We start from the raw sequence: 24858 nt of genomic DNA on the forward strand, positions 1-24858 counted from the left end.
TGGATCTGCGGGGCTCCGTATCAGCAATAAAAGGGGTCCAGGCCAATTGGCAAAATAGGTATTGTAGCCCAAGGAGTGGCTGATGGACCTCTTCAGCTAGCCGGGAGATGGGCCTAACATGGGCTAGCTCCAGGCTAATTGGTGCTTTCTTTGGGAGAGAGACGTAAGCCAGGAGAAGCCAATCGGATAGCAGCTAGCAGCTAGCCAGGTGAAGAGGTTCAGAGTTGCAGTAGGAATCCAGTGATATGGAGAAAAAGGAGTCCGATAAGCTCTGGATTGAAACACGCTGTACAGACTGGCAGGAGTTGTCCTGGCTAAAGGTTAGCTGATGACCGCTAGCAGTGGCTAGCTGACAACTAGCTAGTAGCTAGTTAGCTGGCTAGCTCCTGTTGGGGGTTCCGGTTCTAAGGTAAAGAATGATACATTACACACCAGAATCTATACTGTATGTGAATAGCCCGCTTCTAGGTATATTCCTATCATGCAAGGATGTCAGAATGAAAGGCATTATCACTGTTCTGTGTTTAGAGTAAGGCAAATATCCTCATTTCAAGCCTATTGTTGTGCTCTTATTGCTGCATTCAGGTGGTGGTGTTGGCTTTTCTAAAGCCATCTGTTAGTGGTCGATTCTGATTGAATTGTGTAAGAAAAGTAATAGGTATAAGGGGACTGGCTGATTCACTCCACCGTATGTCAGTAATTGTCCCTTGAATAACACTTGGAAAAGTTGCCCTCTATTTCTTGCATAGAATCTCAAAGCATGTTTCTCCACAGAGAACTCTATACAGTTGAAGTCGGAAGTTTACATACACCTTAGGCAAATACATTTAAACTCAGTTTTTCACAATTCCTGACATTTAATCCTAGTAAAAATTCCCTGTCTTAGGTCAGTTAGGATCACCACTTTATTTTAAGAATGTGAAATGTCAGAATAATAGTAGAGAGAATGATTTATTTCAGCTTTTATTTCTTTCATCACATTCCCAGTGGGTAAGAAGTTTACATGCACTCAAGTAGTATTTGGTAGCATTGCCTTTAAATTGTTTAACTTGGGTCAAACGATTCAGGTAGCCTTCCACAAGCTTCCCACAATAAATTTGGTGAATTTTGGCCCATTCCTCCTGACAGAGCTGGTGTAACGGAGTCAGGTTTGTAGGCCTCCTTGCTCGCACACGCTTTTTCAGTTCTACCCACACATTTTCTATAGGTTTGGAAGTATGCTTGGGGTCATTGTCCATTTGGAAGACCCATTTGCGACCAAGCTTTAACTTTCTGACTGATGTCTTGATGTTGCTTCAATATATCCACATCATTTTCCATCTTCATGATGCCATCTATTTTGTGAAGTGCACCAGTCCCTCCTGCAGCAAAGCACCACCACAACATGATGCCACCCCCGTGCTTCACGGTTGGGATGGTGTTCTTCAGCTTGCAAGCCTCCCCCTTTTTCCTCCAAACATAACGATGGTCATTATGGCCAAACAGTTCTATTTTTGTTTAATCAGACCAGAGGTCATTTCTCCAAAAAGTAAGATCTTTGTCCCCGTGTGCAGTTGCAAACCATAGTCTGGCTTTTTTATGGCGGTTTTGGAGCAGTGGCTTCTTCCTTGCTGAATGTCCTTTCAGGTTATGTCGATTATAGGACTGGTTTTACTGTGGAAAGTGATACTTTTGTACCCGTTTCCTCTAGCATCTTCACAAGGTCCTTTGCTGTTGTTCTGGGATTGATTCGCACTTTCCGCACCAAAGTACGTTAATATCTAAGAGACAGACTGCGTCTCCTTCCTGAGCGGTATGACAGCTGTGTGGTCCCATGGTGTTTATACTTGCGTATTATTGTTTGTACAGATGAACGTGGTACCTTCAGGCATTCGGAAATTGCTCCCAAGGATGAACCAGACTTGTGGAGGTCTACAAAAAAATCTGAGGTCTTGGCTGATTTCTTTTGCTTTTCCCATGATGTCAAGCAAAGAGGCACTGAGTTTGAAGGTAGGTCTTGAAATACATCCACAGGTACACCTCCAATTGACTCAAATGATGTCAATTAGCATATCAGAAGTTTCTAAAGCCATGACATCGTTTTATGGAATTTTTCAAGCTGTTTTAAGGCACAGTCAACTTAGTGTATGTAAACTTCTGGCCCACTGGAATTGTGATACAGTGAATTATAAGTGAAATAATCTGTCTGTATACAATTGTTGGAAAAATAACTTGTCATGCACAAAGTAGTTGTCCTAACCGACTTGCCAAAACTATAGTTTGTTAACAAGAAATTTGTGGAGTGGTTGAAAAACTAGTTTTAATGACTCCAACCTAAGTGTATGTTAACTTCCGACTTCAACTGTATATTATAATTGTATATAACAGGACTTTCAAGACCAGTCTTACTATGGTTGAAAAAAAGCATCACCAGCTGGCGGTGGACTCCGATAGCGGTGCCGGTTTAGATATAGGTACAACTGTCCCAGCACTCCGGTTCAAGGACGTAAATGAACCATAGGAAACAGGGATACAATTCACACTTTATTGCCACACCAAACAGACACACACAGAGCAAACGGGAAGAGAAAAGGACTTGTGTAAGTGTATAGGGTAAATCCACTTGAATTCAATCACTTTTTGACAGCACACCTTTTGATTTGAATGAAACCTTCCATACATATTTTCATGTTGTAGAAGTGCTCAGAAAGTGACTTTTTGGACTTGAATGCCTAAACATTCAAGAGATAAAGGTGTTCAAAGTTGACCCATTTTGTATACCCCACATCTATGTCTTCATCACTGGAAAACATAAACTGTTGAGATTTATATTATTTAAAAGCTTACAAACAGGGTTGTCAAACTATTTCATAATTTCTAGATTCATATTTTTATTTTTTACTTTAAGAGCAATAATCCAAAAACGGTTAAACAAAGCTACAACATGCGAATATGAAAAAAATCTGTTTACTCGTTTATGGAAGCCCAAGGCAAAAAAATGTTTTTTTTAAAATTACTCTTGGAATTATCTTGTTTGAACGACTTAAATCTGTTTTGATCTTTCAAATCTGTTTTGGAATACTGACTGTCCAAACAGCAAGTTGCAAGGGACTAAATCGGATTTGTGTTTCTTCAGACAACATTTATTTGCGGACATGGCCACGCTAATTGTGAAAGTAACAACGGGTGTCTGTACAGTGATGTAGGATGATTGGTGGTGCTCGTGCTTCCTTATGCTCAGTTTAAAAAAATATATATTTAACCTTTAACTAGGCAAGTCAGTTAAGAACAAATTCTTATTTACAATGACGGCCTAGGAACAGTGGGTTAACTTCCTTGTTCAGGGGCAGAACGACAGATTTTTACCTTGTCAGCTCGGGAATTCAATCCACCAACCTTTTGGTTACTGGCCCAACGCTCTAACCACGAGGCTACCTTCCGTCCCAAAAGTTATGTAGCAAACTAAGATGACAACAATGCCTGCATTGGACGTTTCTCAGTTGCAAAATGGGTCAACTTTGAGACTCTTTATCTCATTAATGTTTTGGCATTCATGTCCAAAAAGTAACTTTCTGACCACTTCTTCTATAGGCTAACATGTATGGAAAATGTTGTTTAAAGCAAAAGGGGTGCTGTCAAAAAGAGATTGAATTCAATTGGATTTACCCTATAGTGAAGAGTGGGTGTGTGGTCAAAGGCACACTAAACACCAGTCGGGAGTCCAGAGGCAGGATTGCCAATGTGGAAAGGGTCCAGATGTGAGTGGAGCGCAACAGTTTACAGAGGTTGTCTCAACCGGCCCTCCTGGAAACAACTAAATAGTTCAGGGGCAGACTTGAGTCTCCAACCTCAGGCTAGGCCACTGATTGACTGACTGGGTCAGCTGACTCTGTCCCCTGGCAACCTGGTCCCTAACACATAGGTGTGAAATGGCCTTCTGCAGCAGGACAATAGACTCAGCCTGAAGGCTCATCTGCTGCTGGAACCTGAGGCACTGAGTGGGACTCTGGTTGGAGAGTTGGCTTGAGTGTCATGTCCAGGCTAAGCAGGTCTGCAAGGGCTGCAGGTAGTGTAGGGTCCAGCATCGGAATTGAGTCCGGTGTTGGCTGGTCCAGGAGGGACACTAACTGGAGTGATAGTTGGGGTGCTGGCTCAGGTGCACTAGTGGCTGCAGGTCTGGCTGGCAGTCTGGAGGTGAAGCGCTGGCGCTGGCGCTTGCTGGTATGGCTGCAGCTCTGACGACGTCTCAGTTCACTGGAGCTCTGTTGGTCGTAGGGCAGTCTGCAGCACTGACAACTGCTTTTCTGGCTCAGGTGGTGCTTGTGGTGGCACTGGCTGCGGTGCATGTTGAGCTGGCTAGTGAACCTGCTTAGCCTCCGATGGTGGCTGTTTGACAGCCGAGTAACTGGCTTGGGAGCCGGTGGGGCCACTGGCTGGAGCATCTGTTGTGGCACTGGTGACTGCCGGACAAGCTGGAGTCCTGGTGACAGTTTGGGCCTATTAGCTGGCAAGGGAACTGGCTGGAACACTGGTGACTGCCGGACATGCTGGAGTCCAGTTGGAGTTAGAACTGGCTGGCGGGCCAGTGGCCACTCTACGTGAGTGGCGGCTGGACCAGCAACCATGGCACCCAAGCCATTTGAGTCTGCTGCAATGTCCTGGGCTCAGGATGTGGTTGGTCGATCCATTGGTGCTCAAGGGCTTGAAGTGCTGGCGTTGGGGTGCTACCAATAGCCAGGCAGAGGTTGTGAAGCTAGTGGCTGCTGGGCAGGACTCAGGACCGGTACTGCGGGTTCTCTGTGCCCACGTACAGCCTTGGGTTGGTCCTGGTGTACCGTACCGCCCCTCGCAGTTACTGCCCGCAGTTTCTCGATGACCGTGTCCATCGGTCCTCCTATTCTTACCTGTGTGTGCACCTCATCTGGGTCATGGTATGTGGCATGAACAGCATCCCGTCACTACTGGTCATAGTCCAGAACAAATCAAATCAAATGTTATTTGTCACATGCGCCGAATACAATAGGTGTAGACCTTACAGTGAAATGCTTACTTACAAGACCTAACCAACAATGCAACAGTTTAAAACATTTATAAAAAGAAAAAATACCTGGAAAAAAGAATAAGAAATAAAAGTAACAAATACTTAAAGAGCAGCAGTAAAATAACAATAGCAAGGCTATATACAAAGGGTACCAATACAGAGTCAATGTACGGGGGCACCGGCCAGTCGAGGCAATTGAGGTAATATGTACATGTAAGTAGAGTTAAAGTGACAAGGCATAGATAATGACAGAGTAGCAGCAGCGTAAAAGGGGTGGGGGGGGCAATGCAAATAGTCTAGGTAGCCATTTGATTAGGTGTTCAGGAGTCTTATGGCTTGGGGGTAGAAGCTGTTTCGAAGCCTCTTGGACCTAGACTTGGCGCTCCGGTACCGCTTTCCGTGTGGTAGCAGAGAGGGCAGTCTATGACTAGGGTGGCTGGAGTCTTTGACAATTTTTAGGGCCTTCCTCTGACACCGCCTGGTATAGAGGTCCTGGATGGCAGGCAGCTTGGCCCCAGTGATGTACTGGGCTGTACGTACTACCCTCTGTAGTGCCTTGCGGTCGGAGGCCGAACAGTTGCCATACCAGGCAGTGATGCAACCTGTCACGATGTTCTCGATGGTGCAGCTGTAGAACCTTTTGAGGATCTGAGGACCCATGTCAAATCTTTTCAGTCTCCTGAGGGGGAATAGGTTTTGTCATGCCCTCTTCACAACTGTCTTAGTGTGCTTGGACCATGTTAGTTTGTTGGTGATGTGGACATCAAGGAACTTGAAGCTCTCAACCTGCTCCACTACAGAGAATGAGAATGGGGGCATGCTCGGTCCTCTTTTTCCTGTAGTCCACAATCATCTCCTTTGTCTTGATCACGTTGCGGGAGAGGTTGTTGTCCTGGCACCACACGGTCAGATCTCTGACCCCCTCCCTATAGGCTGTCTTGTCGGGGATCAGGCCTACCACTGTTGTGTCATCGGCAAACTTAATGATGGTTTTGGAGTCGTGCCTGGCCATGCAGTCATGAGTGAAAAGGGAGTACAGGAGAGGACTGAGCATGCACCCCTGAGGAGCCCCCGTGTTGAGGATCAGCATGGCGGATGTGTTGTTACCTACCCTTACCACCTGGGGGCGGCCCGTCAGGAAGTCCAGTATCCAGTTGCTGAGGGGGGTGTTTAGTCCCAGGATCCTTAGCTTAGTGATGCGCTTTGAGGGCATTATGGTGTTGAACGCTGAGCTGCAGTCATCTGTGGATCTGTTGAGGCAGTATGCAAATTGGAGTGGGTCTAGGGTTTTTGGGATAATGGTGTTGATGTGAGCCATGGCCAGCCTTTCAAAGCATTGCATGGCTACTGACATGAGTGCTACGGGTTGGTAGTCATTTAGGCAGGTTACCTTAGTTTTCTTTGGCACAGTGACTATGGTGGTCTGCTTGAAACATGTTGGTATTACAGACTCAGACAGGGAGAGGTTGAAAATGTCAGTGAAGACACTTGCCAGTTGGTCAGCGCATGCTCGGAGTACACGTCCTGGTAATCCATCTGGCCCTGCAGCCTTGTGAATGTTTACCTGTTTAAAGTTCTTACTCACATCGGCTACGGAGAACATGATCACACAGTCGTCCGGAACAGCTGATGTTCTCATCCATGTTTCAGTGTTACTTGCCTCGAAGCGAGCATAGAAGTAATTTAGCTCGTCTGGTAGGCTCGAGTCACTGGGCAGCTCTCGGCTGTGCTTCCTTTTGTCGTCTGTAATAGTTTGCAAGCCCTGCCATATCCGATGCGCATCGGAGCCGGTGTAGTACGATTCGATCTTAGTCCTGTATTGATGCTTTGCCCTATGATGGTTCATCAGAGGGCATTTCTTATAAGCTTCCGGGTTAGTGTCCCGCTCCTTGAAAGAAACAGCTCTACCCTTTTATCTCAGTGCGGATGTTGCCTGTAATCCATGGCTTCTGGTTGGGGTATGTACATACAGTCACTGTGGGGACGGCGTCATCGACGCACTTATTGATGAAGCCAGTGACTGATGTTGTGTACTCCTCAATGTCATCGGACTAACCCTGGGACATTTTCCAGTCTGTGCTAGCAAAACAGTCCTGTAGCTTAGCATCTGCTTCATCTGACCACTTTTTTATTGACAGAGTCACTGGTGCTTCCTGCTTTAATTTTTGCTTGTAAGCAGGAATCCGGAGGATAGAATTGTGGTCAGATTTGCCGAATGGAGGGCGAGGGAGAGCTTTGTACGCATCTCTGTGTGTGGAGTAAAGGGGGTCTAGAGTTTTGTTTCCCTCTGGTTACACATTTAACATGCAGGTGGAAATTAGATTATACCGATTTGTTTCCCTGCATTAAAGTCCCCAGCCATAAGGAGGTCCGCCTTTTGAATGAGGGTTTTCCTTTTTGCTTATGGCGGTATACATGTCCAGGCCAAGCAGCTCATTGAGTGCGGTCTTAGTGCCAGCATCCGTCTGTGGTGGTATGTAGACGGCTACCCGAAATACCTCTGAAAACTCTCTAGGTAGATAGTGTGGTCTACAGGTTATCATGAGATACTCTACCTCAGCCGAGCAAAACCCAGCGACTTCCTTAGATATTGGGCACCAGCTGTTGTTTACAAATATACATAGACTGCCATCCCTTGTCTTACCAGAGGCCGCTGTTCTATCCTGCCGATACAATGTCAAAACAGCCAGCTGTATGATGTTCATGTCGTCGTTCAGCCATGACTCAGTGAAACATAAGATGTTACAGTTTTTAATGTCCCGTTGGTAGTTTAATAGGTCATCGGTCATCAATTCATAGGTCATCAATTCTATTTTCCAATGATGTCATGTTTGCCATTAGAACGGATAGCAGTGGGGTTTTACTCGCTCACCTACGAATTCTCAGGAGGCAGCCCGACCTCTGCCCACTTTTTCCCTGTCTTCTCTTCACGCAAGTGACGGGGATTTGGGCCTGTTCCCGGGAAAGCAGTATATCCTTCTCGTTGGACTCGTTAATGGAAAAAGCTTCTTCCAGTTTGTGATGAGTAATTGCTGTTCTGATGTCCAGAAGTAATTTTTGGTCATAAGAGACGGTAGCAGCAACATTATGTACAAAATAAGTTACAAATAACGCAAAAAAAACTAACAAAATAAGAGTTTGATAGGAACACTTAAAATGTCCACCTATCCAAGTTGAAGGATCATGAAAAGCAATTGCAAGTCATTGCTATTCCAACAAACACAGAATAGATAGCAAATTGCCAACCTAGCATTTATCCTCAGTTGACCTGGGACTAGTGGTTGCCAGGCTTGAATAATACATTTTCGAAGCTTTCGTACACTGGTGGGCTCTATTGGCTTCTTTGACAGCACCGGTAGCTGGAGGCTTTGGTGTTTAAAGAGGATGTGTTAATGTCCTGCAGCATTTCCCTCACTAAAAGGTCATGCTTGACTCCCTAATACGTAGCGAGGTAACGGGCTGGCTGTGAAGGAGGCACATAATGATGATGGGGGGGGTGAAGTTTCCTCAACTCTGATCTTGGGTCAGTTTTGTATTTTCCTCACTAATGGTTAAGGTTAGTATTAGGGGAGGGAAAGCCGATCCTAGATCTGTATCTAGGGTAAACTTCACCCCAGAGCCATCAAGATGATGTGGGGGAGGGTGTCAGAACACCTGCTGTACCAGCTCACACTCCCTTCAATGACCAATGGCCAGATATGACAATACAATCCAGAATATCAATTAAGCGACAATATAGCATGGTGGAACATCTCCAGCAAGGTAATACCTTGATGGAGATGTTCCACCATGCTATATTGTCGCTTAATTGATATTCTGGATTGTATTGTCAATACAATGCAACAAATCTGTATGTCATTGAAGGGAGTGGTTAATACCTTGCTGGAGATAACTGGAGATGTTCCACCATGCTATATTTATCACATATAATTGGAACAGATTTTCTAATAATAATAATATTACTGACTATAAAAGCTTTATTGTTGCTTAATTGATATTCTGGATTGTATTGTCATATCTGGCCCATCTTCCCTTCTAGTTAGGTGTAAAACTCGTATAATGCTGTCCTCCCCTAACACGAATGATCCACCTGGATAACATTGCTTCGTCACCGCTCAGTAACGCCAGGGTCTATCCACTTTGTATCTGTCTGCCTCTTTCTTTTTCCCCTTTCCTAGTGTCACAGAGGATTTGATTTAACTCCCTCTGTAATGGGAAAATCCTGCTGTTCCTGTGATAAAGGCTTTCAAAGATTCTATTGGTTCATTGTCATTCCACCATCGATCATTGGACGAGTCCCCTTCCGCCTCGCTCCATCTTCCATTCATGTCCCTTTTGATATATCAGAGTTGTGGATCAAGTCTGTGAGACCACACACTACGAATGCATATTCATCATGACACACAATGCCAGAAATGTCATTTTCCACCAAAGAATTAATCTATTGATTCCTAATGTATCTCAAACTAAAAGGGACTGCTTTTTGAATCTCACCCTGTCCTGTCCAAATTACTTGAGGAATAGATCCCATTTTTTGCATGAAAACTACCTGGCAAGGTTGAAGGTTTTTGGACAGTCTTTCAATGCAGCAAGCTTCAGGGGTTCTATAACAAATTATTTTAGAAAGAAAAGTTTAGAAAAGGTGTTCATTTAAATGTGTGACATTAATTGATATTAAAGTTGGTGGGGCAAACTCAACCAATTGTTTTCAGATGCGTGCCACTAAAGCCGCTACACTACTCTTAAACAATACATTAATTGCACTATAACGGTGACAAACGGTAGCCACAAACTGTCATGGCCTACATAAAGCTGTCCCGACAGAAGAGCTTTCCATTCAGCACCATGGAGTGAATCCTTACCACCGCTACACCTGGTTATCAGCGGAGCCTCGTCTGGCAGCGAAACAGTTAATTCACCTCATTTACTACCTTTTTAAAAACTATAGCTGATATGGCTTACGTGTTTAAATAAATAGGGTTTCTACTGACTCCTTGTGGATTTGTGTAACTCGATAAGAACATTCTCCTTCAATAATAATGAATGCCGATATGATTTTTGATTTTTGAACCAGACACACACATTACTCAATTTATGTTCAGTGAATTCATAATCTTTGTTCTTATCATTAGCACTTAGCCCCAAGTACAAGCAGGTGCAAGCAAACGAGCAGCGACGAGGTAGTCGTATTTGTTCAGCACTTTCAAAATGGACACCGACAGATTCAGATATTTTAGTTCAGATAAATTCAGCAAGATGTTGAGACCTTAACTTTCTCTCTCTCTGTGTGGGAGGAGGGAGGGGGGAGGAAGAGATGGGGGGCCACTTTTATAGACAATATACTGACGCATAGTCAGCGCATTGCTCAAACAAAACGACTCTTGTAATATCAACTGGAAATACATGGATCAATTACTGAACCATATGTTGAAAATAAAATATTTGAATGGGAAGAGACTCATTGGCAAACATGGTTGCAGACCCAAAAACATTTATATAGCATCCCCTCCTCGTGAAAACCACATTAGCTTATTATAACACATAAAGTAAGCGAAACAATGAAATGCATCATTCCAACATTGCCTAAAATTATGAATACGATACTAATGACATGGACCTACAGCAGTATATAAGCAATATAACAATTAAGATGTACAAACTATGGCATAAGGAAATAATGAGTGGATAAGAGGCAAGACGCAATTTTGATTGAAGATGAGCGAGCTAAGACGAACGTAGTCAATATGCCTATTTGTTCAGCACTTTTGAAATGGACAGTGACAGAATTCAGCTGTTCTTACAGTATTCTCCCTGTACACCAAGTCAGAACCGTAGGATAAATAACAGTTGTTTTGAACGTGACAGAAGTCATGCTGGATTGACAGCATGACCAATGTTTTCAACCTTTTCTAGCCCATGGTGTTGCGTATGAATGTTTATCCCTTTAAGCTTTGAAAAGAGACCCTTTCAGACAATGGTTTAAATCCTTAAACCCAGACTTGGACCACACACCACCTCCACCGAATAGCAGGCAGGGGAAGCAAAATAGTAATTGCTTTGCGACACTCGCAGTTAGTCACTGATTCCTTCCAAACCACTCATTGTTGACGTAGTGTCCCCATGAGTGACACAACACTGAGCCAATCACGGCTCAGCTAGAGAATATTACCAACACCTATGCTCTGTATTTTCGCTGGCTGCCCCTCCACCACAGAAAGCATTGAGCTAGGATGAAACACCTGCATTTTGGAGCAAGAAAGATGCGGCTTTATTAACGCAAGGATTATTAAAACATGTTTTACATTGTTTGCAAACTCATGTGACACTGCTTAATGTCAAAATAACATGCAAAATTGGCCAAATTATATATTTTTGTATTATTTTTTGCTAAACTGGTGGGGTCATTGACGGCCCCACCTGCCCTGAATGACGGGTCGCCACTGACTAAAGGTACTAATGAAGATGTATATTATCCTGATAACGATATTGGCTACTATTTAGCAAAGAAAGTCCAATCAGTTACCCATTACGACTTTCTCAAAATTAGCCTCAATGGCCTTTGTCTCGTTCCCTGCATTTGCATGAAAAGTGATTTAGAGCCTCCCATAATGTATTGCAGAGGACTCCATGGTTTTGCATTTGATCACTTGTCAGCGTGCATGTCCCGTTGTGCAGGTGGCCTTTCACCCCCTCCCAGACATGTCTCCTCCTGAATAGTAGCCATGTAGGAATGCTGTTGGCATGACACCCCTCGTCACAGAATATCACAAATTCCCCCATCAAATTCATTTTTTCATCATTTTCCAACCTTGAAACTGTATCCAGTGTCTGTCCTTTGGTTGTTGATGATGCTGTTGTTTTGTTATCGCTTGTGATGGGATGATAACATGGAACTTAAAGCTGAAGCTCTTGGCATTGATTAAGCTGTTGAAAGTAATAATAGCACAATGCTTGAGGGCAATTTTAAAACAAAATCTATAACAATATTGTGCTCAAGTAATAGCCTTAACTTTGCCTGAAGACCTTCAGTAAATGTTACGTCAGTGTTAGGCTCTGTTGTTCACCTGTGAGGGTTTAATCACCTAAAATAAATGGTTCAATCTAAATGTGTGAGTAAAGCTTCTTTAACGTATATTTTCTCATTAAATTTCATGCATGTTTGTTTTGAACATGAGCTCATTTCAATGGAATGCTACAGGTAAAATCCAGCCTGCATTGGCAGCATCTAACATGTGTGGTGTTTGTCCCCTCCAGGCTTCTTGGACTCGGCCTGAGACATACGAGGTATGGCTACTAAACACGTAGCCAGATCCTAGATTCAGTGCCTAACACCTAGCCAGTCTCATAGTAGACTAACCCTGTTCACTACAGAGCATTCGTGTTGACTTTCTCTCCAGTCTTTCCTCAAACTCCCCAAAATCTGGCACCAATGCGATTCCAGACTAATGAAGTCAAATTCAGGAATATGAAATGAGACGCTTCCTTTTGAAAGATAATTTTTCATTAAATGTTTTGATTGCTAATTTGCGACTTGCCCTCAAGTTCAGTCCCTCATATTGATTCCTCTCATAAATTTGGTTTCATAACCACTTATTACGAGGGCGTCGACAGTTCCCACAAAGCAGTTTGCTCCAAGAGGCCTGTCAAGGGACTGGGGCTAGCCAGGCACCATTGGAAAAACCTAAATCAGCCAACACTGTGCTCTGCCGTGGACCAAGCCCAGCCAATCTAGCTGTGCCTTTTTGAAAACACTAACCAGCCAAACTGTAGACTGCACAAATATAACCCTAAAATAGAGATGTCCCTTAATGCTGTCTAATCCACTGCTTGAAAGAAAGAAAAAAGACGAGGATAAAAGGCGATAAGATATTTTATAGTAATTTGATGCCAGACAAAACCAAAACCAACATATGAATTCAACAAATGCTTATGCCTTTGTGGTGAATATCCGAGGCATTTACTCAACCACCGCAATTCCTCTGTCACACAAGGCATAACTGTTGTTTTGTTTGGTTCAGTGTATGAATATTCATCAACATGTGTGCTGTGTTTATATGAATGATTCAGTGACATATGGATGGTGTGTGTGATGGGGAAAATAGGATTCCCAGAGCTTTAACTCCAGATTAAAACAAGTTAATCATCTTGCAAGCCGTTATAAACCTTTCATGAATCCCACTGCCTTCACAAAAAAATACTAAGTTAAATTCACTGGAAAAAGTATATTATTAATTCAGGTCTCAGGTGATCAATACTCTAGCATCCAACCATGAATTCACATCAGAAAACTGAATGTCAGTTTTCAACCCGTTTTCAACCCGTTTTCAACCTCAGTTCAAAAAATGGGACTGCTACCATGTAGCCTAGATAATTGCCCCACAGCCAGGATAACTTTATAACTGAAATGTTGATCTGTCAGAATTCGTATAATTTTGGTTCTCCTAGCTTAGCCAATTTTTGTTTAGCTTCAGTAGATAACTAGTGTTGCTAAATGCTTCTTTTTAGATGCCCCATAGTATTCCACCGGTCTTAGTCTCTTGTATTCGAGATGCATAGTTTGTAGGAAAAGCAGTTTACATTTCACATAATGTTGTGTCATGTATTTTACTTTTGATATTTCTAATGAGCTGCTCTGATCTTTTCACCATTGCAACTGGTTTGAGGCAACTGGCATTAACAGTGCAATGTGTGGGTTGATGAGAGGGTTGGTGTGTTTACACATAAGCTTCCATTTTGGCAACACTGTAACATAGGGCACACTTGCATCATACACGTTAGGAGTGTCCATGACTTACATGGCGCTGTGGGTGGAGGATTTATCCATGCTTTCCTAGGTTCACCCTCCATATGACAGGTCAGTTTGGCAAAATCCCATTGTAAGTGTTCCACGCTGTCCACATCACACTCCAGCCCGGCCTCCTCCGGACATGACACCTTTTGAGAGAAATGAGACTCCCGTCCCCAGCAGGTACGACTGCTTCTGAAGGCTGAGAGAGAAACCGAGCGGTGTTTTTCACTCTTGTACCCGGGTTCAGCCAGCCGTTCTATTTTCCTTGAATTGAGTGGAATGAGAAAAAGGGCTTGGTAGAATGATGCTTCTGTGCTTTTTATTAGAGGAGATAAGAGCCAGAAACAGAATTACATTATGGGGCCACGCTGCAAAGCCTCCCTCTTGCAAAAGCTCCCTCTCTCTATCCTGTTTCTCTTGATGTGACAACACAAGAAGAGCTGCACGAGGTGAGGGTGTGACATGAGCCTCGCCAGCGACCAACCCTCACAATGTAAAGCGGTGTGCACACTGCTTATATATGACATTTTCTCCCCGCCTTGGAACACATGTAATGCAATAGGCCCTGCATGTACAGCTTACCGCCAATTACTAGGCGAGGGAAGCTGCTCTGCAGACAGCCTTGTATACTAACAGGTTAAGGATTGTGAGGCGGAAACAGGATGTAACCCATGCTCCTAAAAGCCTGTCTGTAATTTAAAGCCCTCAATGCCTTTGGCTCATGACTAAGCCATCCCACCTTAAAATTGACTTACTGAATAGATTGAATTGCAAAGTCCCAAACATGCGATAAAGACCAAATCCCCTCTGGCCATCACACAAGTAATTTGTAGACTTAAGAAGACCTTCCAAAGGTGTCACAATGTCATATATAATAAAGAAGTTCTGGCTCAGGGACATTGACCAGAAGATCAATAGCTGACTTTTTCTTTATATTTACAATTTTCTACATTGTAGAATAATAGTGAAGACATCAAAAACATGAAATAATACATATGGAATCATGTAGTAACCAAAAAAGTGTTAAACAAATCAAAATATATTTGAGATTCTTCAAAGTAGCAACCCTTTGCCTTAATGACAGCTTTGCCCACTCTTGGCATTATCTCAACCAGCTTCATGAGGTAGTCACCTGGAATACATTTAAATTAACAGGTGTGCCTTGTTAAGTTAATTTGTGGAATTTCTTTCCTTAATGCGTTTGAGCCTATCAGTTGTGTTGTGACAATGTGGGGGGAATAGCCCTATTTGGTAAAATACCAAGTCCATATTATGGCAAGAACAGCTCAAATAAACAAAGAGAAATGACAGTCCATCATGAAGGCCTGTCAATCCGGAAAAATTCAAGAACGTTGAATGTTTCTTCAAGTACAGACGCAAAAACCATCAAGCACTATGATGAAACTGGCTCTCATGAGGACCGCCACAGTAAAGGAAGACCCAGAGTTACCTCTGCTGCAGAGGATAAGTTCATTAGAGTTACCAGCCTCAGAAATTGCTGCCCAAATAAATGCTTTACAGAGTTCAAGTAACAGACACATCTCTACGTCAACTGTTCAGAGGAGACTGCAGGAATCAAGCCTTTATGGTCGAATTGCTGCAAATAAACCACTACTAAAGGACACCAATAATAAGAAGATACTTGCTTGGGCCAAGAAACACGAGCAATGGACATTAGACCAGTGGAAATCTGCCCTTTTGGTCTGAGTCCAAATTTGAGATTTTTGCTTCCAACCGCCGTGTCTTTGTGAGATGTAGAGTAGCATGGAGGTGTGATGGTGTGGGGGTGCTCTGCTGGTGACACTGTCTGTGATTTATTTAGAATTCAAGGCACACTTAACCAGCATGGCTAACACAGCATTCTGCAGCGATACGCCATCCCATCTGGTTTCCGCTTTGTCCCACTATCATGTGTTTTTCAACAGGACAATGACCTTCAGGCTGTGTAAGGGCTACGTGACCAAGAAGGAGAGTGATGGAGTGCTGCATCAGATGGCCTCCACAGTCACCCGACCTCAACCAATTGAATTGTTTAATACTTTTGGTTACTACATGATTTCATATGTGTTATTTCATAGTTTTGATGTCTTCACGATTCTACAATGTAGTAAATAGTAAAAATAAAGAAAACCCCTTGAATGAATGAGTAGGTGTGTCCAAACTTTTGGCTGGTACTGTACATGTCGCTGCTATTGCTTTAGGGAGAATGTGAGACATAGACTTTCCATATAAGTAATGATGCTCCCTTTACTCCGTAGTTTTGTTAGGATCTACACTTTTTTTGAGTCTGGCATCCCGCTTGCCATGTAACAGCCTTCCCTGTAGCTCAGTTGGTAGAGCATGGTGTTTGCAACGCCAGGGTTGTGGGTTCGATTCCCACGGGGGGCCAGCACAGAAAAAAATGTATGAAATTGTATGAAATGTATGCATTCACTACTGTAAGTCGCTCTGGAATAAGAGCGTCTGCTAAATGACTAAAATGTAAATGTAATGTAACATTTGCAAGATGGCGTGACTCAGTTTGACGTGTATAAGCGCGCTACTGACACTACGATCATGATTAACATCTCACATCTAATGACAGCTTTTGTAATAGGGTGTCAGCTGGCAGGACTACATTTTTTTTATTAAAACGTGTCATGGAAGGGACTCCTCTTGAACGGTTAAAACTGGTCACATTGGGCCAGTGAGTGGTGCGCATTCAATTAACGTTCATGTTTACCACGATATCAGCATGTGTCATTCATTATTCAACCTGCCCATTAAATGTCATATTGAGTGTCTGTACCATTCTGACTTTGTAATTGAAATAGCTCTTTATCATAGAGTAATGAAAACAGTCCTTTGCACTTAGGTTTGCACTGAAACATCAATCTGAACATTTTGTCTATTGGATCAAGCTTTAGATGTTCAAATACCTACAGATGTAGGATCTTAATTTCATCACCCTGTTTAAAACTTGTAGTGTATTTGAGGTTTAAAAAGACTTCTGCTGTTTGTAATTTCCATTTTGATACTTCAGACTTGATTTTCCCTTAAGAAAAATGTATCAAACTCTACATAAATGTCCGTTAATTATAATATTCCACATAATAATTTAAATTTCTTGTTGCTGCATTTTCATGCTGTAGCAAACTGGCTCAAGTTAAGAGCTTACATCTGTATTGGCTTTTTCATCAGCTTTGTCCAGTTTATTATAATCGGAACAATACTACCCTCTGTTACCTTATTTCTATTCAGGCTCATAAGACACAGGAGCAGATGCTTGCTCTAACATTCCCTTAACACAAGATTAATGTTGCCCTTTGAGGAGGTTGTAGGACACGCCTCAGCTCCTCAGCCAGCTCGGTTTTTAAAGTGCTGCACAGCCATTGTCACTACACGGAGAACATAATACAATGGGGAGGGATTGTTGGATTGTTCAGTATCTAGCATTGTGTAAGGACTGCTTTATAGCCTTGCCAAAGATCGAATTGAATTTTCGGCCTAAGAAATGGAATAGGGACCAGTAAATTTTAACGGTAACAAGTTCCAGAAGCACAGTTAGAGCTTTTTGTTTGATCAGATTAGTCACGTCAGCCAGCAAACGGTACGTAGCATGGAGCTGTGCACTATTACCATCAGAAAGATGCACAGGTGAGTGAGAGCCAAATCATGCTTAATCTCATTTCACAAATTCAAATGTTCAATGAATATGAAGAAGGGAGAGCGAATGAAAAAATAAGTACCGAATAATAAACGTCTAATTGGATTAATTTTCCTTGCCCCCAAAACGCAGGCAATCTGCTCTGAACCAGATAGCATCACAGTACACAATTGATAGGATTGTAGGGACTAGCGGTTAGCTGGAGTCTGGCTAGTGAAAAATCAGTTTGTTAGTTCAGGAATGTTCAATTCAGTGTTAGCCAGTAATTAGCTATTAGGAAAGGTGCTTTGTCTCGAGCAAAAGGCTTTCCCTCCTAGATTAAACCCAACCAGATTGCAGAATCGAGACAGTATGTACACACAGGATGATGTCGGTATTGACACTTAAAGTACTAAGACCACACAATAGGGAGGGGGGTCACATATAAAATCTTGATTTATTATTGAAATAAAGCAAAAGCTGAAGTGTGATGCTATTTTATAAAATAGTCCTAGAGAGTTAGTAGCTTAGCAAGTAGATGTATTTCTGCCCATTTGGTGTGAAGCTGTGTGTAGTACAAAAGAAGCTGGAAAAAAAGTTGTTAGTGGATTTTTTTTTCCAGCCATGCTTTTAGAACCTGCTGCATTGATGTGCTCTATTATTGATGTGTTCGGTTCTCCTGCCACCTCCTGCAAAGCAGCCCAGAAAAAATACCAAAATATCTGTCTCAGTCGGATGGAAGCTTGCCATATTTATTTGGCAGCATTTTGTTAAGGAATTGAGTAGAGAAAACAAATCTATTAAAAATACAATTCTGTCCAAATCCGACAGGTGCACAGAAAAAAAGAACAACAAATTATAAAACCGAAGAAAGAAGGTTGCACCTTGAGTGGTCGAAGAATAATCCCAAAACATGAAATGGTCAAATTGTTAATTGTGTTTCTTCTCTGTTCTTCCTCGTAGAGTCTTGATGGGAATGTTATGGTGCGTAGTCACGCAAGGGTTTCCTCTCTCACCTTGAAGTATGTCCAGTTCACCGATGCCGGCCACTACCTCTGCACTGCCCGCAACTCCATCGGTCAAGACCAGCAGACCATGTACCTGGAAGTGCGCTGTAAGACACCCATCTGTCTGTCTCTATTAGCTTGTTGTCAGCGCTTTTTCACATCACATTTCACTAATACCACTTTTTACCTGTATCTTCAAAAGCTCCATGAGTTGTCACCACTATTTGCGTATAGTAATTTTTGACTAAATCGAAGAGATTGTCTTGAAGAGTGATAGTCCAAAGGATTCTAGATCAAAAAGTTACCAAAAGACACATACTTCTTGAATTTGACACAATTTTAACCCAGAAGCCATTGACCCAATGACCGTGACCCGTTGATTTTTACTTTATGCTGTGTCATTAGATTTCAATGGATTGTTCAGTATCTAGCACTGTGTAATGATGGCTTTGTAGCCTTGCCAAAGATTTTATTTAATTTTCTGCCTAACCAATTGAGTAGGGGCCAGTAAGTTTCAATGTTAACAAGTTCCAGACGCACAGTTAGGGCTTTTTGTATGATCAGATTAGTCACTTCAGCCTGCTAACGGTACGTATCACAGAGCTGTGCACCATTACCATCAGAGAGATGCACAGGCAAGGGAGAGCCAAATCGTGCTTAATCTCATTTTGCACATTCAAATGTTCCATGAAAATGAAGAAGGGAGAGAGAATGGAAAAAAATATGTACCAAATATTGAACGTTCAATTAGATTAATTTCCCTTGCCCCCAAAACGCAGGTAATATGCTCCGAAAATCAGATATTATCACAGTACACAATTGATAGGATTGTAGGGACTAGCGGTTAGCTGGAGTCTGGCTCGTGAGTAATCAGATTGTTAGTTCAGTGTTGTTAGTTCAGGGTTGTTCAGTGTTAGCCAGTAATTAGCGATAAGAAAAGGTGCTTTGTCTCGAGCAAAGCGCTTTCCCTCCTAGATTAAACCCAACCAGATTGCAGAATCAGGACAGCATCTACACATAGGATGACACCGGTATCGACACGTACGGTACTCAACTCTCAATTCAGACACTCACTTCACATTATCTGTAGTATGCGGTGTGTGTTTGTGCTACTCATTTGCTGATATAAAAAAAATCTGTCTTGGCCCTTTCGGTTTGTGTTGGTTTGTTTGGTAAGAATATCTTATGAAAACAATGATTGATTTAGCTCTCCTCTCGATAAGCGCAGGGTTTATTTTGAGAAACCCATTTAGCTGTAATTGAACAGCGGGGTTCATCGCAGAGTCAGACAGTAGGTTGAGATTTCAGAGAGGGAGCAAGGCCTTATCGGTGGAGCAGGGATGGAGAATCTGCCGACTCGGCGATGTCCATCAATCCCAAAAGCTGGGGACCGCAATGCTATCAAGTGCTCAGTGTCAGACGTCAGAACCAAAGCTAACAGCGTCAGGGGAGGCGTCAGTATCAAGGACATATGAGAGAGAAGAACAATATTTTACACAGCTTATGTGGGTCCAGGGAAGCCCAGGGTTATTTTCTTACAATATTAAACATGATTAACTAAAACAGTTTTGGGGTGTGTGTGGTAGATCAATAAATTGTGATAGCTTTAATAGCAGTTGAGGCAGTGAAGGGAGAGTCTGTGGCGCTAAGTCAACAGTACTGAATTGGTTACAGCAAGTGTGTAGAGTAGCAATAGGTGAAAGTGAGTGCAGTCCACACACTGCTGTACTGAGAGTTTTACTGACAACTGGTTGATTTATGCTTGCCATGTGACATTCTGCTACAAGACCATGGTGCTTGCCTACGGAGCTGTGAGGGGAACGGCACCTCCGTACCTTCAGGCTCTGATCAGGCCCTACACCCAAACAAGGGCACTGCGTTCATCCACCGCTGGCCTGCTGGCCCCCCTACCTCTGCGGAAGCACAGTTCCCGCTCAGCCCAGTCAAAACTGTTCGCTGCTCTGGCACCCCAATGGTGGAACAAGCTCCCTCACGACGCCAGGACAGCGGAGTCAATCACCACCTTCCGTAGACACCTGAAACCCCACCTCTTTAAGGAATACCTGGGATGGGATAAAGTAATCCTTCTAACCCCCCCCCCCCCCCCCCCCCAAAAAAAAAGATATAGATGTACCATTGTAAAGTGGTTGTTCCACTGGATATTATAAGGTGAATGCACCAATCTGTAAGTCGCTCTGGATAAGAGCGTCTGCTAAATGATGTAAATGTAAATGCAAAATTAAAGGCCAAACAAAGAACCATAACCATAAAACAACAAATAAGAATAAAATATAAGTCCTTCTTACACGGCAGCTTATTTATTATTCACATTGGTGTCCATAAAGCACAAATTGCATAATAAAAGAAATTGATAGTGTAGTGGTGACTGGAATGAAGATTCTTCAGCCTCTGTCTTATCTAGTGTTATTTTTACACAGTTGCTGGCTCATCACGTTTACCCCTGAATGCAACTTACCACAGCAGCCTTTGATTTTAGCTCATGGTGTAGCACAATGTTACTATGCTCACCATATGATATATACAATTTTATGTCCTCATAGAAAGACAAACAGAATTGCAAACTGTTTGAGTGTTAGACTTTTTATTTATAGTGGTTAAACCTAGGTATTGTGGGAGACGCATCCAGAAATGAACAATAGATACCACACCCTGAATAATATACTATTATTGTATTCATTATAGTGTTTTAGCTATGTACAGATGTTATAACTGGTGCAGACATAACATGTCTCCCCCCCCGTTGTTGCAGATGCTCCCAAGATCCAGGGCTCGGTGACGGTCTACACCTGGGAAGGGAACGCAGCCAACATCAGCTGTGAGGTGCTGGCTCATCCGGGAGCCTCAGTGGTGTGGTTCAGAGATGGCCAGCAGCTGTCTAGCACTAACACCACCAACATCAAGATCTACAACACACCAGCTGTCAGCTACCTCGAGGTATGGTTCAATAGGGATATGAGGGCCCCAAAACTGTGTGTACAGTATGTGATGAATGATATCACATTTTTAAGAATGCACTCCATACAATGTAATGCCAAACATTGTCTGGTTCCTGCATAACATGCGTGGCTAAAACAAACAAGACTCCCTTGCAGAACCCTGACATTTCTGCATGCAGTGATACAGTAACAAGTTGGCTGAAAGCTTCATTTTAGCTGTAATCCAACCAAAGTAGAGCACCCATTTAACATACTGAAACTTCCTAATGATACCAGGGAGTAATTGATTGCTCAAGTTGTGAGACATGTGCTTAGGCTGACCAATTAAGAATGACAGTAATGTTATCTCACAATTAACTGTCAGTGAAATGATAGCACACGGATGTTATATCACCATAATACACTGTGGCTATTTTGTGTCAAGGGCCCTGGAGAGAGAATAATTGTTTGTATTAATTGTTGATGGCATAATTCTTTCTGAGGTACTATAGAGACGCTTTTATGTAACGTGAAATACAATAATACAACTGGATTTATACTGGTATGTGTTTTTTTCCTGAACCATTTTGGTTTAAGTGCCTTTCTCAAGTTAAATAAAAGGTTAAATTAAAATATATATATAATAATTAAGTGCCTTTATCAAGGACTGTAGTTGCAGTTAGAGCGTTGTAACCGGAAGGTTGCAGGATCGAATCCCGGAGTTGACAAGATAAAAATCTGTCATTCTGCCCCTGAGCAAGGCAGTTAACCCACTGTTCCCCAGGCGCCGAAGACGTGGATGTCAATTAAGGCAGCCCTCCGCACCTCTCTGATTCAGAGGGGTTGGGTTAAATGCGGAAGACACATTTCAGTTGACTATATTCAGCTGGACAACTGACTAGGTACCCACCTTTCCCTTTCCTCCTGGGATTGACAACTACCTGTTGGTTTATACAATTACCAGATGTTAAAACACAATTCACCTAAGCCAAGCTCAAACTGGGTAACCCCAGCAGCACATATGTGACTACATTTCCCAATTGAGACGTATGTACCATTTCCAATATTGGCTTTTCTGTACATTTTACAAAAGTACAGACTCCGAGCTTCAAAACGGTATATCATACACTGCAGTTGGGTGGAAAATGGAAAAGTTATGCTTATTTGAAATGTGATAAACATGTTATTCCACCTTGTAGACAAGTGCCAGAAAATCCCCTTGAAAGTTTTTCACACTTTTCTCAAAAGCTGATTTGGCATCGTTCACACCCTTTTAAGCCCCACCCATCTTTTTACTTATTCACTTGAGGCCATGTGCTAAACAAGTGATTATGGTAGTGTAGTAAACAAGTGGTGAAAGTAGTAGCCTACAATAAGGAAAATCTTTAGGTAAAAATACTTTGTCTTTGGTAAACACTATATCAAATCAAACCACCCCCACATACATCTAGCTAAGTGGATGGGTTTCTATTGTCTAACAGTGTTCACATGTTCATTTAACTACAGTAGATGGCCTTATCACCCCCAGACACACCTGGGGTCATGTAATCATCTGGCTAAGTGGACTCTTTGGTTTAGACATGTAGCAAGCTAGCTAGCTAAACAAGTTCATGAACCATAATCCCAACCCATACAGTTTAGCAATACAAATTAATTTCTGACAAAATGAGATACGATTTATAACGTTAGCTGGCATTAGATACCAAGCAACTAACATTAGCTAGCTAGTTAGGTTTAATGTTGGCTAAAACTGTTGATCTTCCTTTCTTCCCCATCACTGTCATCAGAAAACTCTGCATTGTCTGATTCAATGACAGTTGTTCAGTGACATTGCTATTATCTTTTTAAAAAATCTGCGGTAGACTGCTGATCAGGGAAGCCCCCAATTATGTTATAGACCAGGGGTCTCCAACTTTTTCTAGCATGAGAGCTACTTGAATACATTTGTCTTTAAAACATTTTTTATAGCTTTCAAATAGGCACATTCTCCTCTTCTCCGGGTCCTTGGTGTACAAGCGATGTGTTTTCTGTCAATATACCTGGTAAAATAATGGTTAATAAACAACTCTAAGGGGCCCTATCAAATTATATTTTGTATTTTCCCGAATTTTGTTTTCTGTTTTATTTTTCCAAAAATGGGTCCATGTCAATGCTTAAATCACATCAGAAGACCAATTTTGAGGTCTAAACATAAACAAAAAAAAGAAAGGTAAATATTTGAGTGTAATTCCCATTTAATTACACATTTAGAAAGAAAGGAATGTGTCGGTCTAGCGACGTTTCAGCCTACTGCTGCAGCACGTCATGGCAGAGTTTGCAAAATGATGACCACCCAATTTATACAATTAATCATGATATATTTCTGTCATGTAAGCCCACTTTGCAGTTAACATTTAATTGAGAAGGTTTTTGCAGAAAGTCTTTCTGTCTACCCACAAGATGTTTATCATTACTAGCATTCCTAACTGGCTACATACTGAGTGATAGACAAATGCGCACACCAAACAGACAGACCTGCTGGATATTAAATCGGCAGATTTTGTTACGTTTGGCTTTTTAAGCCAATAGTGGCTAACCAGGTGTGGAGTAATGCCAATGTGGCTTTGGTTGGATAGTAGCCAGGAGCTTGTTTAAGAAAGTTTGCAATGGGACACATGACGAAAATGCATGTACTTTCAGAATTGCTTGGTGAGCCACTCATATGTGGGCTGCGAGCTACTGGTAGCTTGCGATCTACCTGTTGGAGACCCCTGCCTGTTATAGACAGTAGCCTGTGGCATGGTAGAACAATCAGAACCCATCTCTCAGCATGACCAGCCCCTCCATTATCTTAGCCATTCAAGGCTAGCCAGGAAGGATCCTTAGTTTCTCTGTGAGAAATAAACTAGGCTCTTAATTGAAAAAATGTTTTATTCATATTTACAGATCACCTACAAGTTTATTATTAAAGCACATGAAAGTTCACTTCTTTTTTAAATTTTTTATTTACATCTCACTTGAGAGCTCCTGAAACACATTGTTACCCTTACAGAAAAAAACAAATGTCAAAATCGCATTTTCACATGTTGAGTTTAAATGTCACGTATATTTAATTTAGAGTTCACATGCAAGCACCACCTTTTCACATGTAATAAGAAAAACGATTTCACCACACATGTGAATTGCTGTTTCACATGTTAAGAACTTTCACATGTGAAAATTGGATATGCAGTTTCACGTGTGGAAAAACTCATGTGAATCTCACATTCACATGTGGAATTGCAAATTCACATGTGAAAATCTATTTGATGTGTAAATCAAATTTTCAGTTTCACATGTAAAGAACATTCACATGTGAAAAACTAATGTGAAAATCTCACATTCACATGTGGAATTGCAAGTTCCCATGTGAAAAACAACCATGTGAAAATCTAATTTGCAGTTTCACATGTAAGAAAACATGTGAAAGTGAGATTTACAAGATCACATGTTGTGGTGAAATA

At 42.1% G+C, this 24858-nt stretch overlaps 1 protein-coding gene across 7 annotated transcripts in view; it reads left to right on the top strand.

The window, feature by feature from the left end:
- The window catches only part of ncam1a (neural cell adhesion molecule 1a), a 322583-nt gene that overhangs the window by 251408 nt on the left and 46317 nt on the right, over window positions 1–24858 (top strand). For 4 of the 7 annotated variants that reach the window (XM_045693508.2, XM_014137371.3, XM_045693512.2 and 1 more), the window contains exons 9-11: window positions 12275–12304; window positions 18397–18547; window positions 21211–21395. In XM_045693508.2, the coding sequence (XP_045549464.2) occupies window positions 12275–12304; window positions 18397–18547; window positions 21211–21395 (366 nt within the window). The remainder of the gene's footprint in view (window positions 1–12274; window positions 12305–18396; window positions 18548–21210; window positions 21396–24858) is intronic. The other 3 variants (XM_014137372.3, XM_014137376.3, XM_014137377.3) reach the window with 1 other exon arrangement.

Source organism: Salmo salar, chromosome 13 (assembly GCF_965601325.2).
Source record: "Salmo salar chromosome 13, fSalSal1, whole genome shotgun sequence".
In the NCBI taxonomy this organism is placed as follows: Eukaryota; Metazoa; Chordata; class Actinopteri; order Salmoniformes; family Salmonidae; genus Salmo; species Salmo salar.